At 37.1% G+C, this 26,215-nt stretch overlaps 1 protein-coding gene across 2 annotated transcripts in view; it reads left to right on the forward strand.

Annotated features, from left to right (window-relative positions):
• Positions 1-26,215, forward strand: part of LOC136041822 (myc box-dependent-interacting protein 1-like) — a 101,902-nt gene that overhangs the window by 18,845 nt on the left and 56,842 nt on the right. For both annotated transcript variants that reach the window (XM_065726598.1, XM_065726599.1), the window contains exon 2: positions 17,993-18,128. In XM_065726598.1, the coding sequence (XP_065582670.1) occupies positions 17,993-18,128 (136 nt within the window). The remainder of the gene's footprint in view (positions 1-17,992; positions 18,129-26,215) is intronic.

Consider the following 26,215-nt stretch of genomic DNA (forward strand, 5'->3'; position numbering starts at 1 on the left):
TTACGTGGATGCAGAAACCTTAAATCATTTTGTGAGCATCAGTGTAGGGCACCCCTAGTGATTTATCACTATTTCTAGTGATTTTTTATATTGCCTCGAAAGAAAATCATTAAATCAGTACCTAAATCACTAGATTGTTAAAGATAATCGCTAAATCAACCAAACAGTCACTCAATATAGTGATTTTTTTGCATCGGGAGGCAAACTTGCTTTAGTGTCGGCTGACCGTCACAAAGACACAGGGTGTCTGTCAATTCATCCAGGGACTAGCTATCATCGAGATCTGTTCTGAGCTCAGGGTTTGCCTATTAAATTTGACTGAACAGACAGTGAAAATTTTACATCCCTTTTTTCGGCAAGCTTGTCAATCAAACCTGATGACACCAAAGGGAACTCTCATAGTGACCAAATTGCTTAAATTATAATTCCTTTCAGCTGAATAGCCTTATTTTTATTTGGAATATTTTTTAGGATTGCCCTTTTCTTAACTTACAAAAAAAATTATGCTCTATTTAAATGAATAAAATTCACACTTTCTGAGGATGGAAGTTTCGGTAAGACTGAATATCTCTATCTCTGGTATAAATCAGGAGAAGTTAAAGAGTTTTTATAATATGTCTGGCCAAGTAGGCTAGTTAGTAGGCTTTTAGTTTTCCGTCACTTTTCTGGATATCCTATAAAGCTCTAAAAATTATGGCAATACCGCCCGAACAAATAGTTTGGCCACAGCGTAAAATATTCCGAATTGACGATATAGGGTCCCTCAAGGTACCGCATCACCAAAGGTCCGAAAAATTCGGACTCGTGTGAATGGATGTATCTGACAAATCTGGGGGGGGGGGGGCTTATCAAAGTTTTTTTTTTCTGGCTTTCCAGAGGAATTGTCTAACGCTAAGTTCTGACAGAGCGCGAAACGAAAATCGCTTTTGAAAAAACAATTCATGTGGATGAAACGAAAATCGCAGGGCAATTCGCACTGAATGTGATATATATATATATATATATATATATATATATATATATATATATATATATATATATATATATATATATATATATATATATATATATATATCATTAGTTATGATTATCAAATACAAGCCACATATATTTGGTTTTAAAAATATTTTGGTTTAAAATATTTCGATTCTCTTGCATGAGAATGGGCATTCTATATCAATTGTTTCGGACTTAATTGAAGGATCTGTATTATGTTATGAATGATCTATTGACCATATGTATAAGCCTAAAACATATACTAATATAAACAGAGGGAACAGGGGATTTTCAGAAAATAGCTTGTGATATTTATCTTTATTTATTAAGAGCTAGGCTACTCATTTCAAAGATTGAGCAAATATTAAACATATTTTTACCGGATCCATCAAGTATATTTCCCCCCTCCTTCCGTGCATTTTCTTTGATTCCCAGGTCCTTGTATTCTTTGCAGCGTACATCACACAATACAGTATATGATCTAATGCTTGTTATTAATTTTTCGACACCCAATCTCTTTTTTTCTTGAAAATTTCGCCTTGCTACATGATTTTTTTTTTCAACCAAGTTGTTATGTCGAAACGATTCTTGTTCGCTTCGGAATTTTTTTTTATGACTGGGGCGAAGCAATTTTTGCTACCAAAATATCAATATTGCGCTGTATCAGAAATAAGCTTAAGGGTATTGTTATATACTCATTTGACTGACCGTATATTTAGCAATAAGCTGCACGAAAAATGTGTTCCAGTCCCATTTTCAAAGCCTGTAACGAAAGAAAGGTTAAGAGGATACGATAGTTGAAACATCATTTTGTGAGCCTTAGAGTCGGCTGACTGTCTCAAAGGCAAAGGGTCCATTAGTGAATTTTCGCAGAGAACTACTTATCATTGAAACCTATTGAGAATTTGTGATTTGATTATGAAATATGATTGAAATGACAATGGAATTCTGTTGGCAAAGTTTTTAATCAAAATGGGTTGCACCACAGGAAATTCGAAGAGCTGTCTAATTGATCAAATGATAATTCTTTTAGAGGGTTTTGGGGATTTTCCTAGAAGGTATACCAGAACGTTTTTAGGGACAACCCTTCCTTGAACATTAAAAAGAGAATACTGCTCCATTTGGTCGAAAAAAATTACCCTTTCTAATGACATGAGTTTCCCTAAAATTAAATATATCCATCTCCAGCACAAAACAAGGGAAGTTACAAGGTTTTTCTAAGATTTCAGGGACAGTAGATGTCCGGTTTTAGTTTTCTGTTATTTATTTGCATCTCTTGTGTAAGCTCAACAAGTTATGGCAAGATCGCCCAATCAGTTCTAAATAGTTTGGCCACACAAACTAAAAAAGATTATAATTGAAGAGATAAGCTGATTCTTTATGATATCGAATCTCCTTAATATGCATGTTTTGCGGATGAGGGACCTTAATCCGTTTTACGGATTAAGGATGAAGCTTGCCCCAGATTGTGCTTTATGGCCATCAATTTTGGACCAAATAAAAAGGAGGTCGTCCCCGGTTGGAATAGGAAGAGGTCATGAAGAACGACTTAAAGGAATTGGATCTTTATTGAAGGGGTCAAGAGAGAAGCTTTGAGTGGATTGGAGTGCAGGAGTATCTCAGGTGGCTTGTTGCTCCAGTGAGTTGAGTGAGGACTCACTGGACTCCAGTAAGTAGTTGTAGTACTAATGAGTGGATTTTTTAAACTGTTTGATAAATTAATTAATATTAGTGAATTAGTTAAATTCGTTCCATAGTTTAATGTGATTTCAATAATTTCATTCCAATAATTTAATTTTATTTATTCTAATTTTATAAATTTAGAGGTATGCAATAAAATTAGTATTACCGTAACTTCTGTGATAGTAAAATCTCATTTTAAATAGTTCTAAGTAATTAAAAACTGCTTTTAATTTGACAGATTCTGTCTTTCGTGTAAAGAAAAGCTTATTGAATTAACTGAAGTGTCTCGTCTTCATTGAGTCTATTTTTAAGGTTAGGTAGTGTTCTTGTTCTCACCGGCCAAATTCCCTTGGCAAGTGTAGACCTTCGGAACTATGTTATATGCCAAGAGTGACACTACCTTAGCCCAGGCGTGTGTTCAAAATCGGGGATCTTTTCTATTCCTATATTATATATATTATTAATATTTATTTATCATATGTTATTTTATATTATTATTTGTTATTCCTATTCCTATTTTCAATACTTTGTTTCCTATAATAATGTACATTCCTTTTTTATGTATTATCTATTATTTATTATATGCTGATATCTATTGTTTGTTGTTCTATTTATATTTGTTATTTTTAACTCCTTATTTATTATTCCTATATTATCTATTCCTGTATTATTTGCTAGTTTATTACATATTTTTATTTATTAATTATTATCCTTAATTTTATGTTGTTTGTTATTCCTATATTCCAAATTTGTATGCCTATATTGTCTTCTATTCTTACGTTTTTTTCTCATGTAGAAAAATTTATAAACATGAATGACCATGGGGCCATTCTTTCTGGCTAATCTTAAGATTAGCCAGAAAGTTTTCCAGGGAAAGTTTGATGAAATAGACTTCAATCTTGCGTTTTGGCATTTGTACTCCTTTTAGATGATCCCCCTCCCCTGAAGATTCAAGATTGTTGTTGACAAAATTTTATATGAGATGAACGAATAGGAAATGCTCTTAATTCATTTTGGCGTTTTATCAGTGGTGTGTTTTTTGAACGGTGACATTTTAGTGTATAACTTGAAGCCATGGCTTTTCCCTTGATGGATTCCCCTTAAGATATTATTATAGTCAGAGCGCCAGATTCTGTATCGTGCACCTACCCATGCCGGAAGTTACAAAAATGCTGAGGACGGACCCTAGGGTCTTCGACCATGCTGAAAACGAATATCGTAGGGCGAATGTTCGCCGTTAGGGCGTTTCTGAGATATAGGCCAAAAACACCAAATTTAGCCTATAACTAAGTGTGACGATTCAGGATTTTTTTGCGACTTATTGGGATGAGAAATCTAGCGTAATGTTATATCAATCGAAAGAAGAGATCTAGATCTACAAGAATATGATTTTTAAATTAAAAAAAAACACTACTTTTTTCTCTATTTACTGCAGTTTCAAAATAAGTGCTGTAAAATTCAACAAATATCTCAAAGAAAGGCTAAAAACTCGACATTTCTTCAAGGTCACAATTTTTTTTTTCCTATTCGAAAAGAAAGTGCATTTAATTCCGTACAATTTGAGCTAAATACATATAAGCTATTTTTATTTTTAAAAGGTCTGCGATTTTTTTTTGTAGTGTCACTGAAATGACACTAGCCGTATCTTGAAAAGGGACATAATATTTTTTTTTCTTCAAAGGGTAGGAATACTTCAAACTCCTAACTGTTTAAATTTTTAACTTTTACTTAAAAATAAAAATAGATTTAAAAAATGTTGACTAAAATTTTTTTTTTTTTTTTTTTTTTTTTTTTTTTTTTTTTTTTTTTTAGAATGGACGAATATGTTTTCTGGTGTACTAAGGCGTCTTCAATTACCTTTTTGGGACCTGATTTGCCAGTAATATGACTGAGCTATTTACTACATAAAAGAATTCTGCTTCACAGATGGATTCAGTCGGCGCATTGGAGTTGTCTTACTCGGCCTGCCCGTAAAATTAGGTAATGGTAACTGATTAGGGACCTGTTGTTATTAAAAGTAAAAGGTATCAGATAAAACTTTCACAAATATTCCTCATTTTCTTCTTCCGAGAATTCAGATGGGGCAAGGTCAGACTCCGTACATGCCCTCCTCGTTCCGTGGCAGGAGGATAAGCTGCAGCATCCTTTCATTTTCGAGCAGCTACAGTCTTTCCTGCATCTTCCACTTTTGCATCTGCAGTAAGATTCCAGGCTTGATGCTTCTTTACAGTTTGAGACAACCGCATCTACTCCCCCTTCAACCATCTTCCATCCAAGGAGAAGTGGATCTGGAATGCTCGGCCGAGCCTGTACTAACGACAAGATTATCTATGTAGAGAATAAGGCTCTACGTATGCATGGCTCGAAGGTGTTGTCAGAAGGTGGAAGTCTTTTCAAATCTTGATTCTGGCACCGAATGTAAGCCCTTACACTGGCCAGTGAATTGAATCCGGCCTGTTTACCGTATTGTTTACAATGACCAGGAATTTTGATAGGTCGTAAAATTCTCTAAACGCGTCGACTAAAAGCTTTCCTTCTGCATCCTTGATCTGCTCCGTCACAGACACCATTTTTGAGTCAAAAGTTGGAGACACCGCGATGTTTAAGAAAGAAGCTTTCCCGACACCGAAGAAAAAGTTCGTTGTATCACAACCTGGCAGACAGTGCACGAATGGTAACATAGTCTGCTCCTCTTTGGACAAGTGGACTCCATCTGCCGGCTCGTGTACTGGGATAATATAAGTTGGGAACTTCAAGAAAAGTTCGTTCAGTCCTTCAGCTTGAAGCTCTTCAAAAAAATGAACGCAGGCTACTGTTACGTCTGTGTCGTTGGCATGCACAACGGTGCTACGATGCTACAAGCGTAACGGCTAGCGTACTTGACATGTGTCATAAGGCGTTGGTCAGCCTCTTCGTGGCTGGAGGACAAGCATTCCTCGTAAGTAACAGTGCTCTGGTAAAGTTGGACTGCAGCCACGCTTCACCACTTTGAATCTCTCCTTGAACCCACCTGAGAGAAAAAGGTTGAGTGCGTTCGGAAGTTGGTCACTCATCTGTTCCTAGGTTTCGTACAAAATTTTGAGGAGCTGGCTTTTAGACGCTGAGCTTGCAAGTACGGCATCCCATTCTTCAATTGTGCTAAGAGCGGAAATCTGGAGGTTTTTCCGTTTCCCTTGTCTGAATCTGCGTGCTGATTTCAAGGAGATCAACTCTCCGGTGTCCGTGAGCTTCCCAAACAGCCCGTTGTACCGATGTGCGACAATGTGGACTTCAGGAATACCCACTGGAAGATAATTCAGCAATGATAGAAGCAATCTTTCCGCGAAGGATTTCACTGTTCAAGCCGAGTTGAACAGTGTTGTTCAAGCCGAGTTTTCAAACCTGGCAGGCCGAGCTGACCTTATCTTGGACATTAGGTCAATGCTGTGTACTGTAGCTGATGTTGTTTCTTTGGATTTCACAGTGGCCGGCCAAGATGAAAGTCCTCCTTATTTTCTTAGCCAGTTCAACAGCACAGCTTTGTTCCCCGCTCTCATTTTTCAGCCAGGGAAAAGAAGAATCTCTTTTTTGAGGATCTTTGCAACGGCTTTCTCCTTTTCTTCGCCGTAGCTCAACTGAGCAGTAATATTTCTCTTCAAGGCTGTTATTTCAGAGATTAGGAGATCGGTTTTTGGGACACCATTCACTTTCTGAGTTTTTCTCTCTGAAGGGAAAGTTCGAAGTACAACCTTTTTCACATCGTCTATCCTGTTGCACAAAAAGTCCTCAACCACCTCTTCCTTTTGTGGCTAGCCAAGTAATATCAGAAACAATCTTCTCATCGTCCACAACTTCTGACGTCACAATATTCACTAGGTCGAAGTCCACTCTGCTGAACAGATTGCCACATGTAGTGAAAATGTCTCAAACTCTATCTCTTGAAAGTTGTAATCGCGTCGTCGTCGACTGATTGTCTTCGTGATATTTCAATGTCTCTGTGGATACGTTGACTACTTGCAGGAAACCATTGCTGATGGCAGCGGAAATCGGTAAGGTAAGAATCCAAGCTTCAGTCTGTCTCTCATCCATTTGTTCTACTATTATTCCGGCCGTCGTCTGTGCATCCTTGTTCACTGTACATTCCAGTATCTGATCAGAACAGGTGGCCGTAAACCTGGTGTGCGTTCTCTTCACTGCGAAATATCCTTTCATGAGCCTTCTGTGTACATCAGGAAAGGTTTGTGGTAAACTTCGCATGTCATATAGGTACTGTATGAGACATCTTGTATACTGAGGATGGTCAGCCACCATCAAGTATGGCAATATCCGAGCAGTTGCTGTCAAATGAGACTCCCAGTCACAGTCTCGTTCAGCATGATTGAATTCCATCGCTATTCCAAGTATTTCCAAGAACTACCGCCAGAAAGCAAACGTGGGTGACGCATTTCGAAGGGTTTCGAAGGCATTCATTATGGGAGCCAAAGTGATTAAGGTAACGTTTGCCTTCTGAAGTGCAATTCGCGCGTTAGCACCGTTTGCCAAGGAAGTCCTGAATAACTCAATGGCACTACCCAGCTGGTTCAGACGGGATAAGTCTTCTTGTGCTTCGGAGTAATACTCTTCCAAGGACTCCCAGTAGAGGGCTAGCAAGACCTCGTACAGTATGCAGTAGGCATTGATATCTTGGTATTAGCCTTTCCCTTGCAATACCTTTTCGCATTTACCAGGTAGCAGCAGCTCTCTTTGAGTCCGGAGCTGTCCATTATCTTACCAACTGCCTTGAGTTAGTTGAGCAGGAGGTGGAAGCCTCCCAATCGTAGGATTACGTTTTTGAAGTCATCTGGGTATTTACTTTTCACTCCCTGTGCTAGCTGATAAATGAAGAGATCTTGCGTGACCACCGTATCGTCAAATCCGACAGCTTTACTTATCGCCGTTAACGTTCGCAGGGATTTTTCGACTGTTGCATGGTTGTTTGGTGCTTCATGAAGGAAAAGCAAAGTATTAGATTAAATATTGGCAAATCAATATCAAATCACAGATGTTCCATTTGACAAGCATTTTCACTAGAACTGGAAGTTCCAATACTAAATCTGATTGATCACTGTAACATGCCTTTTTATCAGTCCTTATAAATCTAAATTAGTCAGTATCACCTGGTTTCTTGTGATATTTAATTTTCTAAATTACTTTCATTAAGTCTCTTACTTCTGCAAAAAAAAAAAATGACACTCATTTTTCCAGCAAACTTTACAACGCCAAAAGTGCTTTTAAAAATTCTATTTCTTTAAAAATTGTTTTTTTCTCTTCCAAATTTGTGTCATATTCTTCATTATCATCCATCAGCAAATCAGTATTTGAGTCAGAATAACATGTTGAATCAACCTGAAGTAACTGTTTTTTTTTTTTTTTTTTTTTTTTTTTTTTTTTTTTTTTTTTTTTTTTTTTTTTTTTTTTTTATCTTGGCCTACCTGACTCACTTTTCTTTTTCATCTTCTGCTTAGCTTATCAATCAACTTCCCGCTAGGTAGCAGGTTACTAAACAAAACTCATATTATGAGGTACACTCGCTAAAAAAGTTGCAGACCCCCCAGATATAATAATTTAAACTTTTTTTCTTAGCTCAATGTGTTTGGAATTAAACGGGCTTTCTTTTTTAATATACAAAAGAAATACTTTATCTTGAAAAAATTTCGAGTTTTTAGCTTTTCTGTTAGAAATTTGTTGACAAAAGTCTGACTTTTTTTAAAACTGCGGTAAAAAGTGTACTATTTTTCATTTTTTTACAAACAAAAATCATATTCGTGTAGCCCCAAGTCTCTTCTTTCTATTGATGTAAGAGTACGCTGGATTTGACCAATCTTATCTCTAAAAAAAAAAAAAAAATTAGAATCATCGAACCCTATTATAGGCCAAATTTGGTGTTTTTGGCCTATATCTCAGAAACGCCCCAACGGCGAACATGCGCCCTACGATATTCGTTATCAGCATGGTCGACTACCAAGGGATCCACCCTTAACATTTTTGTACCTTCCGGCAGGGGTACTAATCGAAATAAGCGAGATACAGAATCTGGCGCTCTGACTATTATACAATACTTGTATATGCAATACTGATTATACAATACTGATATATACTGATACTGATGATACTGATGAATGAATAATGAGTGAAGCGATTCATACTAACTGTGTGACAAGACCAGAAATCTTTGGTTTTTTCACGGGGACGAATAAATTGATATTTCTAAAATTTATAAAAATTACAAAAGTCGTTGCTCAGAAAGTGAGCAACTTGTTGATTTTTCAAAGACAATGTTTCTAGGACCAGAATCCAAACATGAAATTTTAATATAAAACGTAATAATAATGTTACTGACGCAATGTCCATGGTAATCCTGTCTAGGGCTGAAAATACGACTAATTTCCTGAAATCCTATGCCAAATTTCATTTCCTGCCAAAGAGCCAAAAATCCGATTTGGTCGGAGAAATCCGACATGGTGGAAACACTGGTTGGATTGCTTTCCAATCTTTATCACAGATCGTGAAAAGAATATAAAGCACCATTTGAAAAAATCGAAACTTCCTAATTCTCTTGGATTTACAGCATTGGAACACTGAATGATATTATGACCAATTTAAAAGAGCCTAGGCTCATATACAGGCACAGGGGGATGGGGGGCGTAGGACATTCCCTCGTTTTAAATAGTCAGACCAACAGAAACTAGAGAGCTTGTAATTGATGATGTAGGATTAAAATGCCTCCTAAATCAAAAGAAAGATGACCTTTTGGGGATTACTTGAGGCAGGGACTAATCGCTTTTTCAATTAAAAAAATCAGTAATGTTTATCTATACCAAGAAAACGTTTAGTACTAAAATCTAATATTTATCGGAAATGTGACTCCAAACCAAAAAATGGTTTGGACTAATTTTCCTCCTTTGTCAGGTCAGAATCATTTTGCCCTTTAACAGTAAATAGTTTAAAATGTTGTGTAGTATACAGTGAAAAATGAGTAGAAACTCGTTGAAATCGATTTTAAGTTTTATTTAAAATTGGCCCTTTGTCACGTGAATTAATTGAAATAGCAGAAAAAAACACCAAACTGAGATAATCCCCAGAACTCCATGACTGAGCGCATGGTGTTAAGTGGTGCTCAGATGCATGTCTGGTTAGACTTGCATGTTTAGTCACATGTCTGTCCCGACACCATAATCCAAAAATTTCCGTTCATATGTAAAATTCGGTGTAAAAACAACAGGTTCAATCAGCAAACGACAGGAAACTAAACCAACATCGATGCCGTAGTTCAGCTGTACCGAGCTGCAGTAGTTGTAGTTATTGCCCCTTGGCGCAGCACCTTTCTTGTCATCTAAAACTCGCCTACCCTCTGCGCCCCTTACCTTGCTCCACCCCGTGTTCCCCTATAGAAAAACTTGATTAAACATATTACCTTTAAGGCCTGTGCTTCCTATGAAACATAAGTTAGAGCTATTTGTCGCCGAAAGGACAAGTTACTTTTATCAATGGTTTTAACAATTCCATATCGATCCATTCACTGAACGGGAGCTGTGATATTACTTAAGTTTTTTTTTTCTATAGAACGATCTAAACTTGCTTAAAAACATTGGAAAGTTTTCCAATTTTTGCACGTTTTTGCCTATTTTCACCATATTTTCAATCTAAAAAAAAAACTGTAAATCAAATTTCAAGAGTATAATTTGTTCTGTGAATAAAGCTGAATATTGAATAATAGAAAAATCGCCGTCTACATCACAGCTCTATGCATTCGTCTTAAGGATTGATCAACATTTTGTGAGGAATTCATCGTACTTTCAAAAAAGCATCATGCTTTTTTCAAAATTTACAAAATATGGGTGTTTTTATTGATCGAAAAATTCAGCAAATAGTAGTGAAGTTGATTAAGTCGCGGTGAACTAGTCGACCTTTTACTCTTATTGTTAAAAAAAGTTGTTTTTTTTTTGCACAAGTGAGATTGGTTTTTTATTTTATATATATATATATATATATATATATATATATATATATATATATATATATATATATATATATATATATATATATTTGTTTTAGCCTGTAGATTATTTTAGCCGTCCGTCCTCAGAGCTTTGTTTCTTCTTGGACGGCTACTTGTTAAATGGTTAAATTGGGTTTTCTTTTTTTTGATGAAGTTTAAATCAATTCAATTTAGAGATGTAAATAGTGAAGTTGAACCTTGAAACGGACAAAAATCATTTCTTTGTAGATTACTCAAGTTTTATCCCAAAAACTACCTTAAATAAGTTGACTCTTGGTACTCTTCAATTTGTCTAGGATTCTGAAATATAGCGCCTCATTGAAAATACAAAATTTACAAGAAACGGTAGCACTGCAGAAATCTAACACAAGTAAGGCTTGCACAGCGAAAATTAATGGTGCACTAACACCACTATGACAAAAAGTATTACTCCACTTCTTGTATTGCCGCTATGTGGTATTCGTCTTGATATGTGTTGGGAAGCGTAGTCTAAGAAGTTTTCTTGGAAGTTCATGCTATCTCTTGTTAGAAATACTGTCTCAGATGAACTTTTAATTATGACAATTTATTTTGTAATTGACAAAATGTACAGTAGCTGTGTTGGCCTCAGGCGGCTTGGTGCTGCAGTGAGTTATTAGTAGTAGTAGTAGTATTCTTTTTCAGGGGTTTTGTTTTAAACTTCTTGAGTTCTTTTAGATCAAATGTCTGCGAAAAACAGGTTTTGTGTTTTGCGTCATTTATTGCTGTCGGCTGCAGCAACTGGTTAATTTAGATTGACTAAATGTCGAAATCACTTAATTTCTCCTATTCTTAGTCACTTTTATTCGAAACATAATGTTTACTATCCTTGTTATTGTTTTTAAAAAGCTTCTATGTGTAATTGCATTTTCTTTTATTTTATCATCTTTTATCTTCATTTATCTTCTATACTATTAGCTTATTTTGTTGGTAATGGCCGATGGGCCTACTTCCTGTTGATGAATGCGGGGTCACACAGAGAAAATTTAAGGAGTGATGTTTTTTTATGAACTTTATTGGTAAGGCACATTTTAAAAAAACATAATTTAGCTTCAGAGTGTTTTTGTAAAAAAAGACTGTAAGGAAGGGTACTTGTGAGAGACCTTAATGGGGCTCTTCTCCTTCTTTACGTGACTTCTGTACGTGACTTCTGCACTACTTCATACATATTTTCTTTACGTACTCGTAAAGTGCAACAGTAAAATTCAACAGTAATTATCAAGGTTTCTGTGGGCAGAAATTACTTTTATACGAGTCATAAAAAAAAATTGGGGTGCAGGATAACTTGCAGCCCCCCCCCCAAAAAAAAAAATTGGGTGCAGGATCGAAGAGGGTAACTTCCTCGTGTATGCAGCCGTGTTAGCAACAAACAGTTGGTATTCAGCCATTCTGCGCCAGAAGATTTCCGAAAAACCGATTTTGTTTTTTTCCAGAAAATAAAATTGGACGAAAATAATCTTAGTTTTAAGTATCCTTTTTTTTTATCATGGTCAGCAGAGAGAATTTGAATGTAGTAAATTGTAGCTAAATCAAAAATCTCTGATGGAAGCAATATCTTCTAGAAAATAAATGAAGTGCTTTGATTGTAAAAAGTGGGCTTTATAATAGTATTTGTGTCTTCTCCACTCCAATTCTATATATATATATATATATATATATATATATATATATATATATATATATATATATATATATATATATATATACCAATTCATATATATATATATATATATATATATATATATATATATATATATATATATATATATATATATATTGAATTGGTATATATATATATATATATATATATATATATATATTGAATTGGTATATATATATATATATATATATATATATATATATATATATATATATATATATATATATATATATATATATATATATATATATATATATATATATATATATATATATATATATATATATATATAAAATTGAAATCGAACGTCATCAAAACCCAGAAAAAAAACAATTCAGCACCACAACGCTTACTGAAACTCAGGAAAAGAAATTTGCAATATTTACAAAAACTAATTCTAGAAGGTATTCGGGACTCCCACGAGCAACTTCCCCTCTAAAATGAATTACATTCCGCAGCAATTCTGTTGGATGCTAACACAACACTTTAGTTCGGTTAACACCCCCTAAGAGCGGAAGCATGATTTAAAAATGGTTGGCAAACGCTTTCGATGATTTTTTGGATTATGTAAGTTTTGAGCTGTCTTGTACCCAGGCTTTGGATCAAGATGTTGGTGGGGGGGGGGGGTCAATTTAGAAATGAATGGTTTTTTTTTTGTTTTTTTTTACAAAAAGGTAACCGAAAATATTTTCAAATGTCGGATGTGGGATAGAGGTTCTAAAAAAGTTAGTTTTATGCCAGATGTCCCAGACTTTCTCATATTTTAACAACTTTTCTTAGACGATCGTTAAAGAATAAACTACGTGTGATTTTTTGGCTTGACTATAGTGGTTTTAACATTTTAAAAGCTTGTTAGTAGTTTTTGGTCGAGTTTTATGGACTGACAGATTTCAGTCTCTTATCGTTTCCCACATGGCCAAAAATAAACGATTTTTCCCAGTTTTATTAAAGCTAAAATGAGAACAGCTGATTCTCATGAATCTCAAAATCTCACTCAAAATCTCAGAATACCCCAACACAACGGGAGTTGTTCCCGAATGGGGTGGGAACCTGAATGGGGTGGGAAGAGGTCATTAGAAAAGAAATAAAAGAAATTGGGACAACATGAGGGGGGGGGGATAAGAAGTGAAGCTCGGAACAGGCTGGGGTGGATGAAGGACGTGTGCAGTTTTGTTGGGCTCAGGCGGGCTGATGCCAAAGTGAGTTGCTAGTGTCGACGTAGTAGGCAGCTGCGATAATTGGGTGCAGCATATGCCCCTCGACAGACTGTTTGCCCACGCCTGTTGGATTTTCAGAATTTTTTTTTCTGAGGAGGGGGGTATTGTCTTTGAAGAATGTTTTTTTTTGTATTTTCTTTGAGATGATGAGAACACCCAATTTCCTTCCCCGCCTCCTAAATTTTCATGAATTGGCGTCACTGATAGTAGATAGTTTTGACGGCAGTATCTTTAAGGAGTTAGTGTAAATTCTTTTAAAAGGTATTGTTAAAAACAATTGTAGGGATAGGAAGCCTCTCTCCCTGTATCAGTCTAAATAAGATTGTTTCAAATTTTACTTTTGGAGAAAGGAAATTATAGATTAATTAAAGGTGTTTTGTTCGATTGAACCTGGAAAAAGGTACATAGCGTGCAGCTGAGAGCTGCCTTGTTTGTTGGTAAATGTTGTCACGAAAAAATATTGAAAGTATTTTTTTGAAGGGGAGGGGGCTAAACTTCGCAAGCGCTTGTTTCAAATCCCATTGAACTCCTTATAATCTTAACATTTTGTATCTATGTTGGTATAAGTTCTCAAGGAAATTGTTCTTGGAATAAAAATGAATGCAAATTCTTGTTAGAAATAGTGACTCAGATTTAAATTTACTTATGACAGTTGATCTTGTCATTGACGTTTTCATATTCATGTAACTCACGAGCACTTTCTACTCGTAGGCCTACTGTTTTCTTTGACGTTTCTTGAATTATATTTCATCCGCTTGGTTCAATCCCAAAAGTCTGATTAATTACCTGGCTAGTAATTAGTTTTATAACTGTTTTGTTGAGTTTTAAAATGACAGGAGTAATTAACCATTGGATTCATTTGATATGTTTCAAGATAAAATTAAGGTCACATATCTGCACACAGGGGTAGGTTGAATAGCCTCCCTTAGGATCGCTCCAAATTTAGGCCTAAAGACGCTATTTGGGCAGTTTCGCACACCCCCTCTGAAATCCCCAGAGCTTCCCCATTGATGTTTGTAGTGTCTCACCTTTAATATTACTATTGACTCAACTAATTTCTGAGACCACACTGGCTAAATATGGCAAAATTTAAAACTCTGAAGAAGAAAAACGATGATATTTCCAGTCAATGAATAATGGCAGGATAAATGTGCAGATATTTCGGTTGAGACCTTGCTTAACCATCCTCGATGCAAAAAGGTAAATGAAGAATAAAAAATATAGGGATAAAAGTCCTAAGGGCCAAATAAAAAGAAATGAGGCTTAAAAATACCACTAAATTAAAATAGGCCCTCTTCCAAGCAACGGCGCAAGGGTAACTAAATATTGGTGTAGTATAATCAAGGCCGTATCCAGGGGGCTTGGGCTAGGGAGTTTAATCCCCCTCCCCGCTCCAATTTTTTTTACTCGTAAAAACGCAACAAAATACATATAAACAAGTTTATGATGGGTTTTTTAAGTTTTTCTGCAACTTTCCCTCCCCCCAATAAAAGGTACCCCCCCCCCCCTCGAACAAAATCCTTGCTACGGTCTCTGGTATCGTATACCATAACTGGTCAGCAATTAGTGTTCAAAAAAGCTTTAAGCAAGATGACTGCCCAGGTTTGAATAGCCAATTTAATGTTTAATGCTTTTTTAATTTAGTGGTATGTTTTTAGGTTTGTTTTGTTTTATTTTGTGCTTGGGATTCTTATCCGTGTATTTTTATTCTTTATTTACTCTTGTGTTCTAAGGATGTTGAAGCGGAGGTCTCGACCAAAATATTCGTTTTTTATGACACTTGGTATTTACCAAGTGACATATAGTGATCGCAAATTCTATCGGTCTGTCTGTCGGTCCCGGTTTTGCTAGTTTAGGCACTTCCAGATAAGCTAGGAAATTTGGCAGGCATGTCAGAGACCAGACCGGATTAAATTAGAAATAGTCATTTTCCCGATTCGACCATCTGGTGGGGAGTGGGGGGGACGGTTAATTTGGAAAAATTAGACAAAATGAGGTATTTTCAACTTACGAACGGCTGATCGGATCTTAATGAAATTTGATATTTAGAAGGATATCGTGTCTCAGAGCTCTTATTTCAAATCCCGACTGGATCCGGTGACATTGGGGGGAGTTGGAGGGGAAAACCTAAAATCTTCGAAAACGCTTAGAGTGGAGGGATCGGGATGATACTTGGTGGGAAAAATTTGATATTTAGATGAAACGTAGTGGGAAAAATTCGATACTTAGAAGGAACTCATGTCTCAGAGCTTTTATTCCAAACACCTATCTTAGGATTAAAATCTTGGGATTTTGCTAGAGCTCATGCCATATGAGCTCTTGGCTCTTCCGACCTCGTTACAAGTGCCATATGAGCTCTGAGCTCTTGTTCTTCTTCACGTTTCATGTGAGGTAAGTAATATATGTACCAAGAATGTTGCAGCACTATATGCAACCTAGTAAAGAACGAGCTCAGACCATAGTGACTAAAAATTTAAAAATGTGTTTAAAAAAAAACTTCCTTGTCGAGAAGAATCGCCATTTGAAGCTGGTTCAGGAATGGTAACTGTTAATTCTATGATTTTCAATGGTAAATTTTTTTGCGAGAAAAAATTTATAAAGATGTTGAAGAATAGCCTGTAACCCCGCGAAAATGGTCTCCGATTGAAATCATAAGTCCTCATCTAAGAAAAAGTAACTTTTGCATAGAATCGTATGGGAAACAGTGATGGTCTCCGTTTCTTTGTCCCTTCTGTTTTGTTGTTATTGTTTGCTTTTTTCCTTCTGGGGTACTGAAACACCACAGAGAGATGTTTAATTGCTCACTCGAAAAGAAATTAGTATATCTAGTTACTTTCGCAAGTAATAAAAGATAATATAAAAATAAAATTTAATTTTCGACTAAAACTGCTTCTTCATGCACTAGATAATGTAACACATGTATTTTTTGACAATATTTTATGTGTATTATATAGTGTTATCACGTTGACGAGACATTTTTATGTGCTTTCAGGCGTTTTCTTTAAGTACTTGTTAAGAGTTTTTTGAACATTAACGAAACCAGGGACACTATGGATTAATATTATGTCTTTAACTACGCTTTGCCTAGACTTTTATCTGAAAATAAGTGAAGCAAATGCTTTCTTCTTCCCTGTAAGATGTTCGGAAAAAGAATCCATAAATAGATGTAGGTCGTTCATAATAGTAATTTCCAGGCTCTTACTTCAGAACTGTTTTCCCTTCAGAGACGTGGCAGCATTTCTAGCACCTTGCTCGTCAGCCATTTCCACAACCGCTTTGTCACAATCTTATTCGTAACACGCCAACACAGCCATAGAGGCTTTATTATCGTAATTTATATCCGTTATTTATTCGTAAATCCAAGCCTTGTATTCTTAAACATCCTGATCTCAGAAAAGATTTTCTAATTGAAGCTTTTTTTAATTCTTGGTAAAAATTTCTGCAACATGTTTGTTTTATTTATTTTTTTTTTTAATTTCCCTTCGTGTTTGAGTTTTTTGTTTTGAATTTTTCTAAATTTCTAGTATTAGAAATCAGAATGTTTGAAATTACAGAATACATCAAGTAACTTACAAAAAAGAACGAAGCATTTGAGTAGTCAGTTCTGTAGTGGCGCGGCGGGTTGGATGTCTGCCTGCTAATACGGGACCCAGAGTTTGAACTCAGGTGCAGCAACAGATTGCTGGGCTCAGAATTTGATTCCGATGATGAGATTATGTAGAAGCGTCTCCATATTAATTCAAAGAAGAAGAAATAGAGCATTCAAATGATTAGTACGAAATAGTCTTTCTTTTCCTTGAGAATATGACTTGCTGAAACTGTTTCGTATTGGAACTTGGAATAAGCATGTTATGAATCGTCATATATGTGAAATTTAATTACAAGAATTGTGATTGATTGATGAAAGCGTGCCGCAAACGCTGGAGATTGATACAACGAAAAATATAACTGGCTAGATGCATAATGCATCTAGCCAGGGGAGCCCATGGGGGAAAATCATGGGGGGGGGGCCCATGGAATCTATTATGGGGACTAAATGAGGCTCATTTCAATTAGGAGATATTGTATAGAAAGCATCCAAGTTGCAACCACCTTGTATATAAAACTCAGTGGAAAACCAAGTTTACTCTCATTAGCTTCCTTCGAGATAAAACTTGATTGAAATAATTTGTAGTTCCGTCAAAAAAAAGCTGTAGGCTGAATTTGGTTAAATTAATATTATGACGTTGAAATAGAAAAAGATATATTCCACCAAAACTATTGAAGTACCCAGGACAGTGAAAATAAATTCTGAGCGTTTGAACTGGCTTTTAAATATATGAGTGTTGTAACTCCTGCTGCAAGCCATTTAAGTAACAACGGCGTCTTCCGCACGATATGCTGATCTGAACTATTTTCTAGATCCTGCAAAAAGTAGGCAAGGTTGATCGAACAGCAGACGAAATATTCGATGATCATGTGCAAAATTTTACGAAGCAGCATATGTTGGCCAAAAAGCTACAAACTGAGGTGAACAATTACGTCAAGTGCATCAAAGGTAGGTCTGATCTGAGAGATTTGAGTCTCCTCTTGACAGCAATGCCAGTTGAGACTCCTTTCAATATGACCAATTTCCTTTCTTTTGACACTTCACCATTAGCTACAGCTACTTTCAATACAGCAATTATTATTTCATCTCAGCTTCAAACTAAAAAGAACAAATAATCTTCCTCTATAGCAGGCTTTTTTTTTTTTTTTTTTTTTTTTTTTTTTTTTTTTTTTTTTTAAATCACTCATCAAGTGCCTAGATCAATATTAAAACACTCAGTCAAATGGAGTCCACATACAAATCAATCCCTATTACATCACTGTCAATATAGCATTTACAATAGTATCAGAATCAGATAAAATCCTTTTCTCTACCACTTTCACAAATAAACTTAATAAACAAGTCTATCATCCTATACTTCAAAGATTCGTCATCAATCACAATTCCTAATGCAAGCCCCACTGAAAGCTCTCCTAGATTTTCCTCTTTACACAACATTCTCATTTCTTTTCTTAAATTTTCATATTCTTTACAATCAACAACATAATGGAAAATACTCTCTATCTCGCTACAATTATCACACTGAGGACTATTAGCTTTGCCTATGATAAACAGCCTATGCTTAATGCCTACATGGGTTGACCGAAAACGGAACATTAAGCAACCATATTTTCTTTTCAATCTACTGTAATTTTTCAAATCAAAACCAGGTTTCTTTTTCTGGGTAAGAGCTATATTACTACTATCATCCCTCATTTCCTCAAAATGTTTTTGGTAAATACTTTTAACCATCTCTCTAACCTGTTTATATGGTTCTGTAGGAGGTGTATGAAGCAACTTTTGTGCTGCCTTTTTGGCATATTTATCTGCTCTTTCATTAGTAGGTAGTTCAAAGGTAGGTAGTCTGCTACCCTTTCTCTTTTGAAACTGAACACTTCAGAAGCTTCGGGCCACTGTTTGCTCTTTTTAGGTTTTGCAGGCAGACGACTTAACTTTGTATATTCATAAGCAGTGGGAGTAATAAATCTTTTGAAAAACAAGGGAATCGCATTTATCTCGCTCATTTAAATAAATAGTACTGTGTAGGTATTTTTTAGGTCTCGAGTGTGATTTCAGGGTCAGTTTTTAACATGCAGCATCAGGGGTCTTTCTGTGCGGTATTCCCATACGGCACGGAGGTGGCAAAGTATGTATAGAATCTTGCATTTCCTGAAATACGTACTGAAAATACGGTACTTATGGCGCAGGGCTATGTGCGGGAGGTCGCCGCCACGCTTAACGCCGCCACTGTTGATAAGAATATGTCTGAAAAAATAAGGATAAATACATAAAAAATACCAGGCGAATAGTTTATTGATGGAAAGTATTATTTTGAGGCAATTTGACTAAATTTCTTAAAATAACATCATTAACTCTGTGGCGTCTCTGATGCAATAACAAGACATCATTTTACATGACATAGCATGAATCAATATGCACCATTTACTATATAACACACGTGTCATACTTTACTATAAACTATGAAGTTGTGGGCCGCTTTACCACCTCGTATATGGCAGTCATTGGTGTCCATCTAGATGGGCTTCTGATCATTTATGAACTAGTTAATGAATAATCATTTAATGGTTTGTGAACGACCATTTATGACAAGTTTAGTGTAACAGGTTATTTTGTGTATAACGGGTCCTCAATTTGTCATGCCATGTTAGAATCGAAAAAGAAATTGAGCTATATTGTCAACGCTATGTCATGCTGCTTTTCTGTTAGTTTAATCAATAATTTTTTTTTGTTAAACCCATATTTTTTCTTCTTTCTTTCTTTTATTGCTAATATCACATTAATTATGAATAATATACATTATTATATTCATATATTGATAAATATTTTGCAAATTCTTTGCATACCTACATGCTTATGCAGTTTCTGCTAATAGCGCTTTGCAGCACCAAGCCGCCTTAGGACAACCCAGCTGGCATACTCCTCCACTGTCCCAGTCTCCACTTTCCCATACCTCTTCCCACCTCATTTGGCACGACTCGAATTTCCTTTAGCCCGCCTTAGGACAACGCAGCTGGCATGCTCCTTCACTGCCCCAGTCTGTCCCAGTCTCCACTTTCCCATACCTCTTCCCACCTCATTTGGCACGTCTCGAATTTCCTTTAGCCCGCCTTAGGACAACCAAGCTGGCATGCTCCTTCACTGCCCCAGTCTGTCCCAGTCTCCACTTTCCCGTACCTCTTCCCACCTCATTTGGCACGTCTCGAATTTCCTTTAGCCCGCCTTAGGACAACCAAGCTGGCATGCTCCTTCACTGCCCCAGTCTCCACTTTCCCATACCTCTTCCCACCTCATTTGGCACGACTCGAATTTCCTTTAGCCCGCCTTAGGACAACGCAGCTGGCATGCTCCTTCACTGCCCCAGTCTCCACTTTCCCATACCTCTTCCCACCTCATTTGGCACGACTCAAATTTCCTTTAGCCCGCCTTAGGACAACCAAGCTGGCATGCTCCTTCACTGCCCCAGTCTCCACTTTCCCATACCTCTTCCCACCTCATTTGGCACGACTCGAATTTCCTTTAGCCCACCTTAGGACAACGCAGCTGGCATGCTCCTTCACTGTCCCAGTCTCCACTTTCCCATACCTCTTCCCACCTCATTTGGCACGACTCGAATTTCCTTTAGCCCGCCTTAGGACAACCAATCTGGCATGCTCCTTCACTGCCCCAGTCTCCACTGTCCCAGTCTCCACTTTCCCATACCTCTTCCCACCTCATTTGGCACGACTCGAATTTCCTTTAGCCCGCCTTAGGACAACGCAGCTGGCATGCTCCTTCGCTGCCCCAGTCTTTCCCAGTCTCCACTTTCCCATACCTCTTCCCACCTCATTTGGCACGACTCGAATTTCCTTTAGCCCGCCTTAGGACAACGCAGGTGGCATGCTCCTTCACTGCCCCAGTCTGTCCCAGTCTCCACTTTCCCATACCTCTTCCCACTTCATTTGGCACGACTCGAATTTCCTTTAGCCCGCCTTAGGACAACTAAGCTGGCATGCTCCTTCACTGCCCCAGTCTCCACTTTCCCATACCTCTTCCCACCTCATTTGGCACGACTCGAATTTCCTTTAGCCCGCCTTAGGACAACCAAGCTGGCATGCTCCTTCACTGCCCCAGTCTCCACTGTCCCAGTCTCCACTTTCCCATACCTCTTCCCACCTCATTTGGCACGACTCGAATTTCCTTTAGCCCGCCTTAGGACAACGCAGCTGGCATGCTCCTTCACTGCCCCAGTCTGTCCAGTCTCCACTTTCTCATACCTCTTCCCACCTCATTTGGCACGAGTCAAATTTTATTTAGCCCGCCTTAGGACAACCCAGCTGGCATGCTCCTCCGCTGTCCCAGTCTCCACTGTACTCCACTGTCCCAGTCTCCACTTTCACATATCTCTTCCCACCTAATTCGGTACGACTCGAATTTCATTTTGCCCGCCTTAGGACAACCCAGCTGGCATGCTCCTCCACTGTCCCAGTCTCCACTGTCCTCCACTGTCCCAGTCTCCACTTTACCATACCTCTTCCCACCTCATCTGTCACGATTCGAATTTCATTTAGCCCGCCTTAGGACAACCCAGCTGGCATGCTCCTCCGCTGTCCCAGTCTCCACTGTCCCAGTCTCCACTTTCACATATCTCTTCCCACCTAATTCGGTACGACTCGAATTTCATTTAGCCCGCCTTAGGACAACCCAGCTGGCATGCTCCTCCACTGTCCCAGTCTGTCCCAGTCTCCACTTTCCCATACCTCTTCCCACCTCATTCGGCACGACTCGAATTTCATTTAGCCCGCCTTAGGACAACGCAGCTGGCATGCTTTTCCACTGCCCCAGTTTGCTCAAAGCTGCATCCTTTATCCCCTAATATGAAATTTATTACTCCTTTAAATTCTTTTCCATACCTCATCCCACCTCATTTGGCACGACTCGAATTTCATTTAGCCCCAGATGGATGGCGAAAAAGCATGGAGTTAAATCCTTGTTATCCTTGTTGATATGGCATTTTTTTAGATCCTGAGTGATAAAATTTGATTTGTTGGGATCCTTAAAGAGTTCCGAAAGCTTTTGCAAGTCTTAGCCGTGGCTGATCATCTCAAAGGCAAGAGCTCATTATCAAATTTTTCCAGCACCACACGAAACTCCCAAAGCAATTTTGGTACAAATTTACAGGGGATTTTAAATGTGTCAGCAGTTTGAAAAGCTAATAAGAGGCTTGATTAAAATAAAGCAAACTTATAATCTCTTACTAATTGTTAAGCAAAGTGATGTCTATCCAATGTGGATGCAGATAAATAAATTGTATCCTCTATTGGCAAGGTTTCCGATTAATATAGGTAGCACAACTGGGAACTCTCAAACCTGTCAATTTCTTAATGAGGCTACCTTTTAGCTGAAATTCAAGGTTTTCCTGGCAAGTATCTTTCCACTGATTCACACTTTCTAATGATTTAAGTTTCATTAGATCTGCATAGTTCTATCACGGGGAAAAAATGGGAGAGCTTAAATAATTATTCCAAGATATCAAGCAAAGTAGGCGTTGGTTTTTAGTTTTCTAATATTATTTCGTATCTCTTATGCTCTAGTAGTTATGGCACAATTGCTCAATCAGTCTTAAATAGTTTGGTCATACAAGTTCAAAATGGACGACATAGGGCGATCCTTCAAGGTATCAAATCCCCTCAATCCTTGACTGGCGGGACCAGTGCTGAAGCTAGTCTTCCTTTCTTCTGACAAAATCGAACTTGCGAGGCGGATATGTGACGAAGTTGGTTAATAGTTTCTTAGAAGCAATAGTTTTGTGGGAACTCTGACATTGGACAGTTGAAACTTGAATAATTGATTTCGTTGAAAAATAATTCTCCTAGTAAAATATTTGGCAACTAACAATTGTCCTCGAGCCATGGAATTAGAAAGTTTAAACACAAAATTCAATTTATTTTTTTAGTCTCCGTTGTATTTCAACATGCTCACTGGCATAAATACATATTTTTCAATAGAAGAAGCTTAGCTAAATTCCGATAAATTCAGAACGCTACAAATATCTTGTAGCTCGAAATTGAAACCTTGGAGTCGACTTTGAGGCCGTTTCTAACCTTTGAGATAAAAAAAAAATCGTGGTTTTGATTTAGTTGTCCGCCGTAATAACTCAAAAGCTTGGTTTTTATAATTACTGTAAGTTGGACATAATTTTTTCGTATAACTTATTGACTAGGGACAAGGCCATAACCAGGATTTCGTGTGTGTTTGTGGGGAGAGGGGTACAAAAACATTTTCAAAACGCATCGCGAAATTTTTTCATTATTTATTTTTCTGTGTTTTCGGACTTTTCGTGGGGGAGGACTCGAACCCCCTCCCCCTGGATGCAACCCTGCCTAGGTAGTTAGTCAGTTTTTGATTCGAATCATTACTTTATGTAGGTTGAATACACGTGATTATGCACAACTGCCAAGTGCAGCTGTGTGTGTATTTCCCCACCGCTGTCTTATCTGTCTTTTTTTTCGTTTGTCTTTCATATTATTCTCCACCGTAATTTATTGCGAGGGGTACAAACAAGGCTGGAACCATGATTTTGTTCTGGGAGCAGTTACAAAAAACCTTAAAAGCGTATCAAAAATTTGTTTATGTGCCTCGGACTACTGTGGACCCACGTCCTAGATACGACCTTCGGTACAAATAAATCCATTTTGTTCTGAACGCATATACGAAATATCCCAATGGTGGGCCTCAGACCTCCTCTTTCTCTGAGAAAAATTCTTTGCTCTTTCTTCACTTCCTCTATAAAGACTTGGATATATATGTATCTATATTAAGTTGATGTTACGTTAAAAAAAAAAAATTCTTTTGCCATTGCCGTGTATAAAATCTTGTTTTTCAACAAATATTCTCAGCTATAAAAGCCGGTCAGAGTTTGCCAAATCTTGACGAATTCATGATATCATGAGAATAATTTTGTCAACGTAATTATTTTTCTATTTTTGTCAAGGGGGTAGACGCTAGCTGGCTGGGAGTTGATCCAAGTCACTGATATTTCAAACAAGGGTAAAATTGTGTTTCTTCGGTGATTTTGGTAATCTGCCAATGTGTCGATTCTGTCTTGCTCACGGTCTTCAATCTGCGACCTGCCAATTTGGAACTGGTAAACGAGTCTCAATTGAAATCGGCATTGCGGGTTTAAAAAAATTGCAGAATGGGGACGCGCTCTAACAAATGCAAATTTGTCTGGCATCTCTTTTCCTGACAAATTCAAGGTAAATGTCTGGATTGTTCTCCTTTTCCCCGAAAGCCGTGATTTACGCCCTTCTGTGCTCCGTTTGAAACATCGGTATAGTTATCTCCAAAAGATAGATTCGCAGCTATCAATGCATGAAAATCATGAGATCCGTAACAAAAACGGTAAACTTAAGTATAGATTCTTTTGACTTAATAACATTTACAGTACGAATTGGCCAAAGTGGATATCCTTTGAACTGCGCCAAAGCTAAGTCCCCCTTCTTGAACTCCACCATTTTGAAAACAATGATCCAAAAAATTTGGATATCAATCATCCAAAAAGAAACTTATCTTAACATGGGCAGGCCCACGGAATGCAGTGGCGATCACCTTATTGGAATGGTGGCCCAGTGGATCGTGGAGCCTGCTATATTATCCAATGTATTCAGAAATCCCTAATGAACTTCATCCAAATAAAATAATCCAATCCAAATAGATCAAACAGTCAGTATAACCAAAACCGGGTTTTTTTTTCCACAGAGAATTATCTCAGAACACAAGAGGTGTTCCCCGAAAGAATGACCGAACTGAAATGAATCACAGGTAAAATTGATTTAATTTGCATTTTTCTTACCAAGCTTTCTAAGCTTCACTTTGGCTTATTTAAAACCACATCCATAGGATATAAAATGACTTTGGTAAAAATATAACATTTTTAGAAACATGCATCTCTCTTATAGGTTATTAAATAATAAAAAACAGGTTTTTTCAACTGATAATAAGGAGCAACATTAAAACTTAAACGAACAGAAACTATCAAGTATAGGCGGGGTTACGCCCTCCTCAGAACCTCATTCTTTACGCTAAAGTTGATTTCTTAAAACACAATTAAATAGTAGCTTAATTAGAATAATAAGCTTTTTTAAAAGTTGTAAAAGCAATTTTAGCGGAAAGAGCGGGGTAATAGGCTTGTTTTGTGATTAGTAATTCCCTCATCCTTTGGTGCGTCCCTGCTAAGAAGCGTCTTTGTAATCAGCTAATTCCACATTTTACGTAATTTGATTTCAGGCCAATTCCTGGTCATGCCAATCAGTCATCTAAAAAGACTGGTTGTCGTCTTAGTCTTTGTCATTTTCGATGATCAGAGAGGCTCTGGTCAGAAAGAGCATCTACATTTAATAAAAAAAAGCTAGTAATTAACCAATTACTGGTAATTAATGGCTAATTAACTAATTAATGGCAAAATTAAATTGAAGAAAACAAGTTATTTAAACTGAAAGTATGGAGCAATAGCAAAACTTAAGCCAAACGGAAATGATTCTGTATATGCAGGGGGGTGCCCCTTCCTCAGCCCTCACTCTTTACGCCAAAGTCTTAAAGTTTTTTAAAAATACATCTCATTCAACCTCAACGGATCTTGTATTTGAACATTCTTTCTCAAAGAATTGTGACGAAAAATCAAACTTAATAACGTCAAAACCATATCAGCATTCACTCCTAGCTAGTGCAAAGAGCGGAGGTTGAGGACCCCCGTCATGTACGGAATGATTTCCGTTCTTTTTAAGTTAAAATAACTTGTTGTTTTTGTAATTTCTGACCGTTTTTAAAAATACACCAGAAAACCTTTCCGAATCCCCCCCGTTTAAAATTTCCCCGTGGAGACTTCTCCTTTCTGAAAATTCTGTATATATCCCAGTAGCAAATGCTGTATGTGAACGCAAATTGTATAACTTATCCCTTTCCCCAGGGAGTTTAGGGTGTCATGTTATCCCCAAAGGCATTGTTATTGGATCTGAATCAAATGGCTATCTCATATTATGATCAAATGTCTTTGGGGG

Source organism: Artemia franciscana, unplaced genomic scaffold (genome assembly GCF_032884065.1).
Source record: "Artemia franciscana unplaced genomic scaffold, ASM3288406v1 PGA_scaffold_39, whole genome shotgun sequence".
Lineage (NCBI taxonomy): Eukaryota > Metazoa > Arthropoda > Branchiopoda > Anostraca > Artemiidae > Artemia > Artemia franciscana.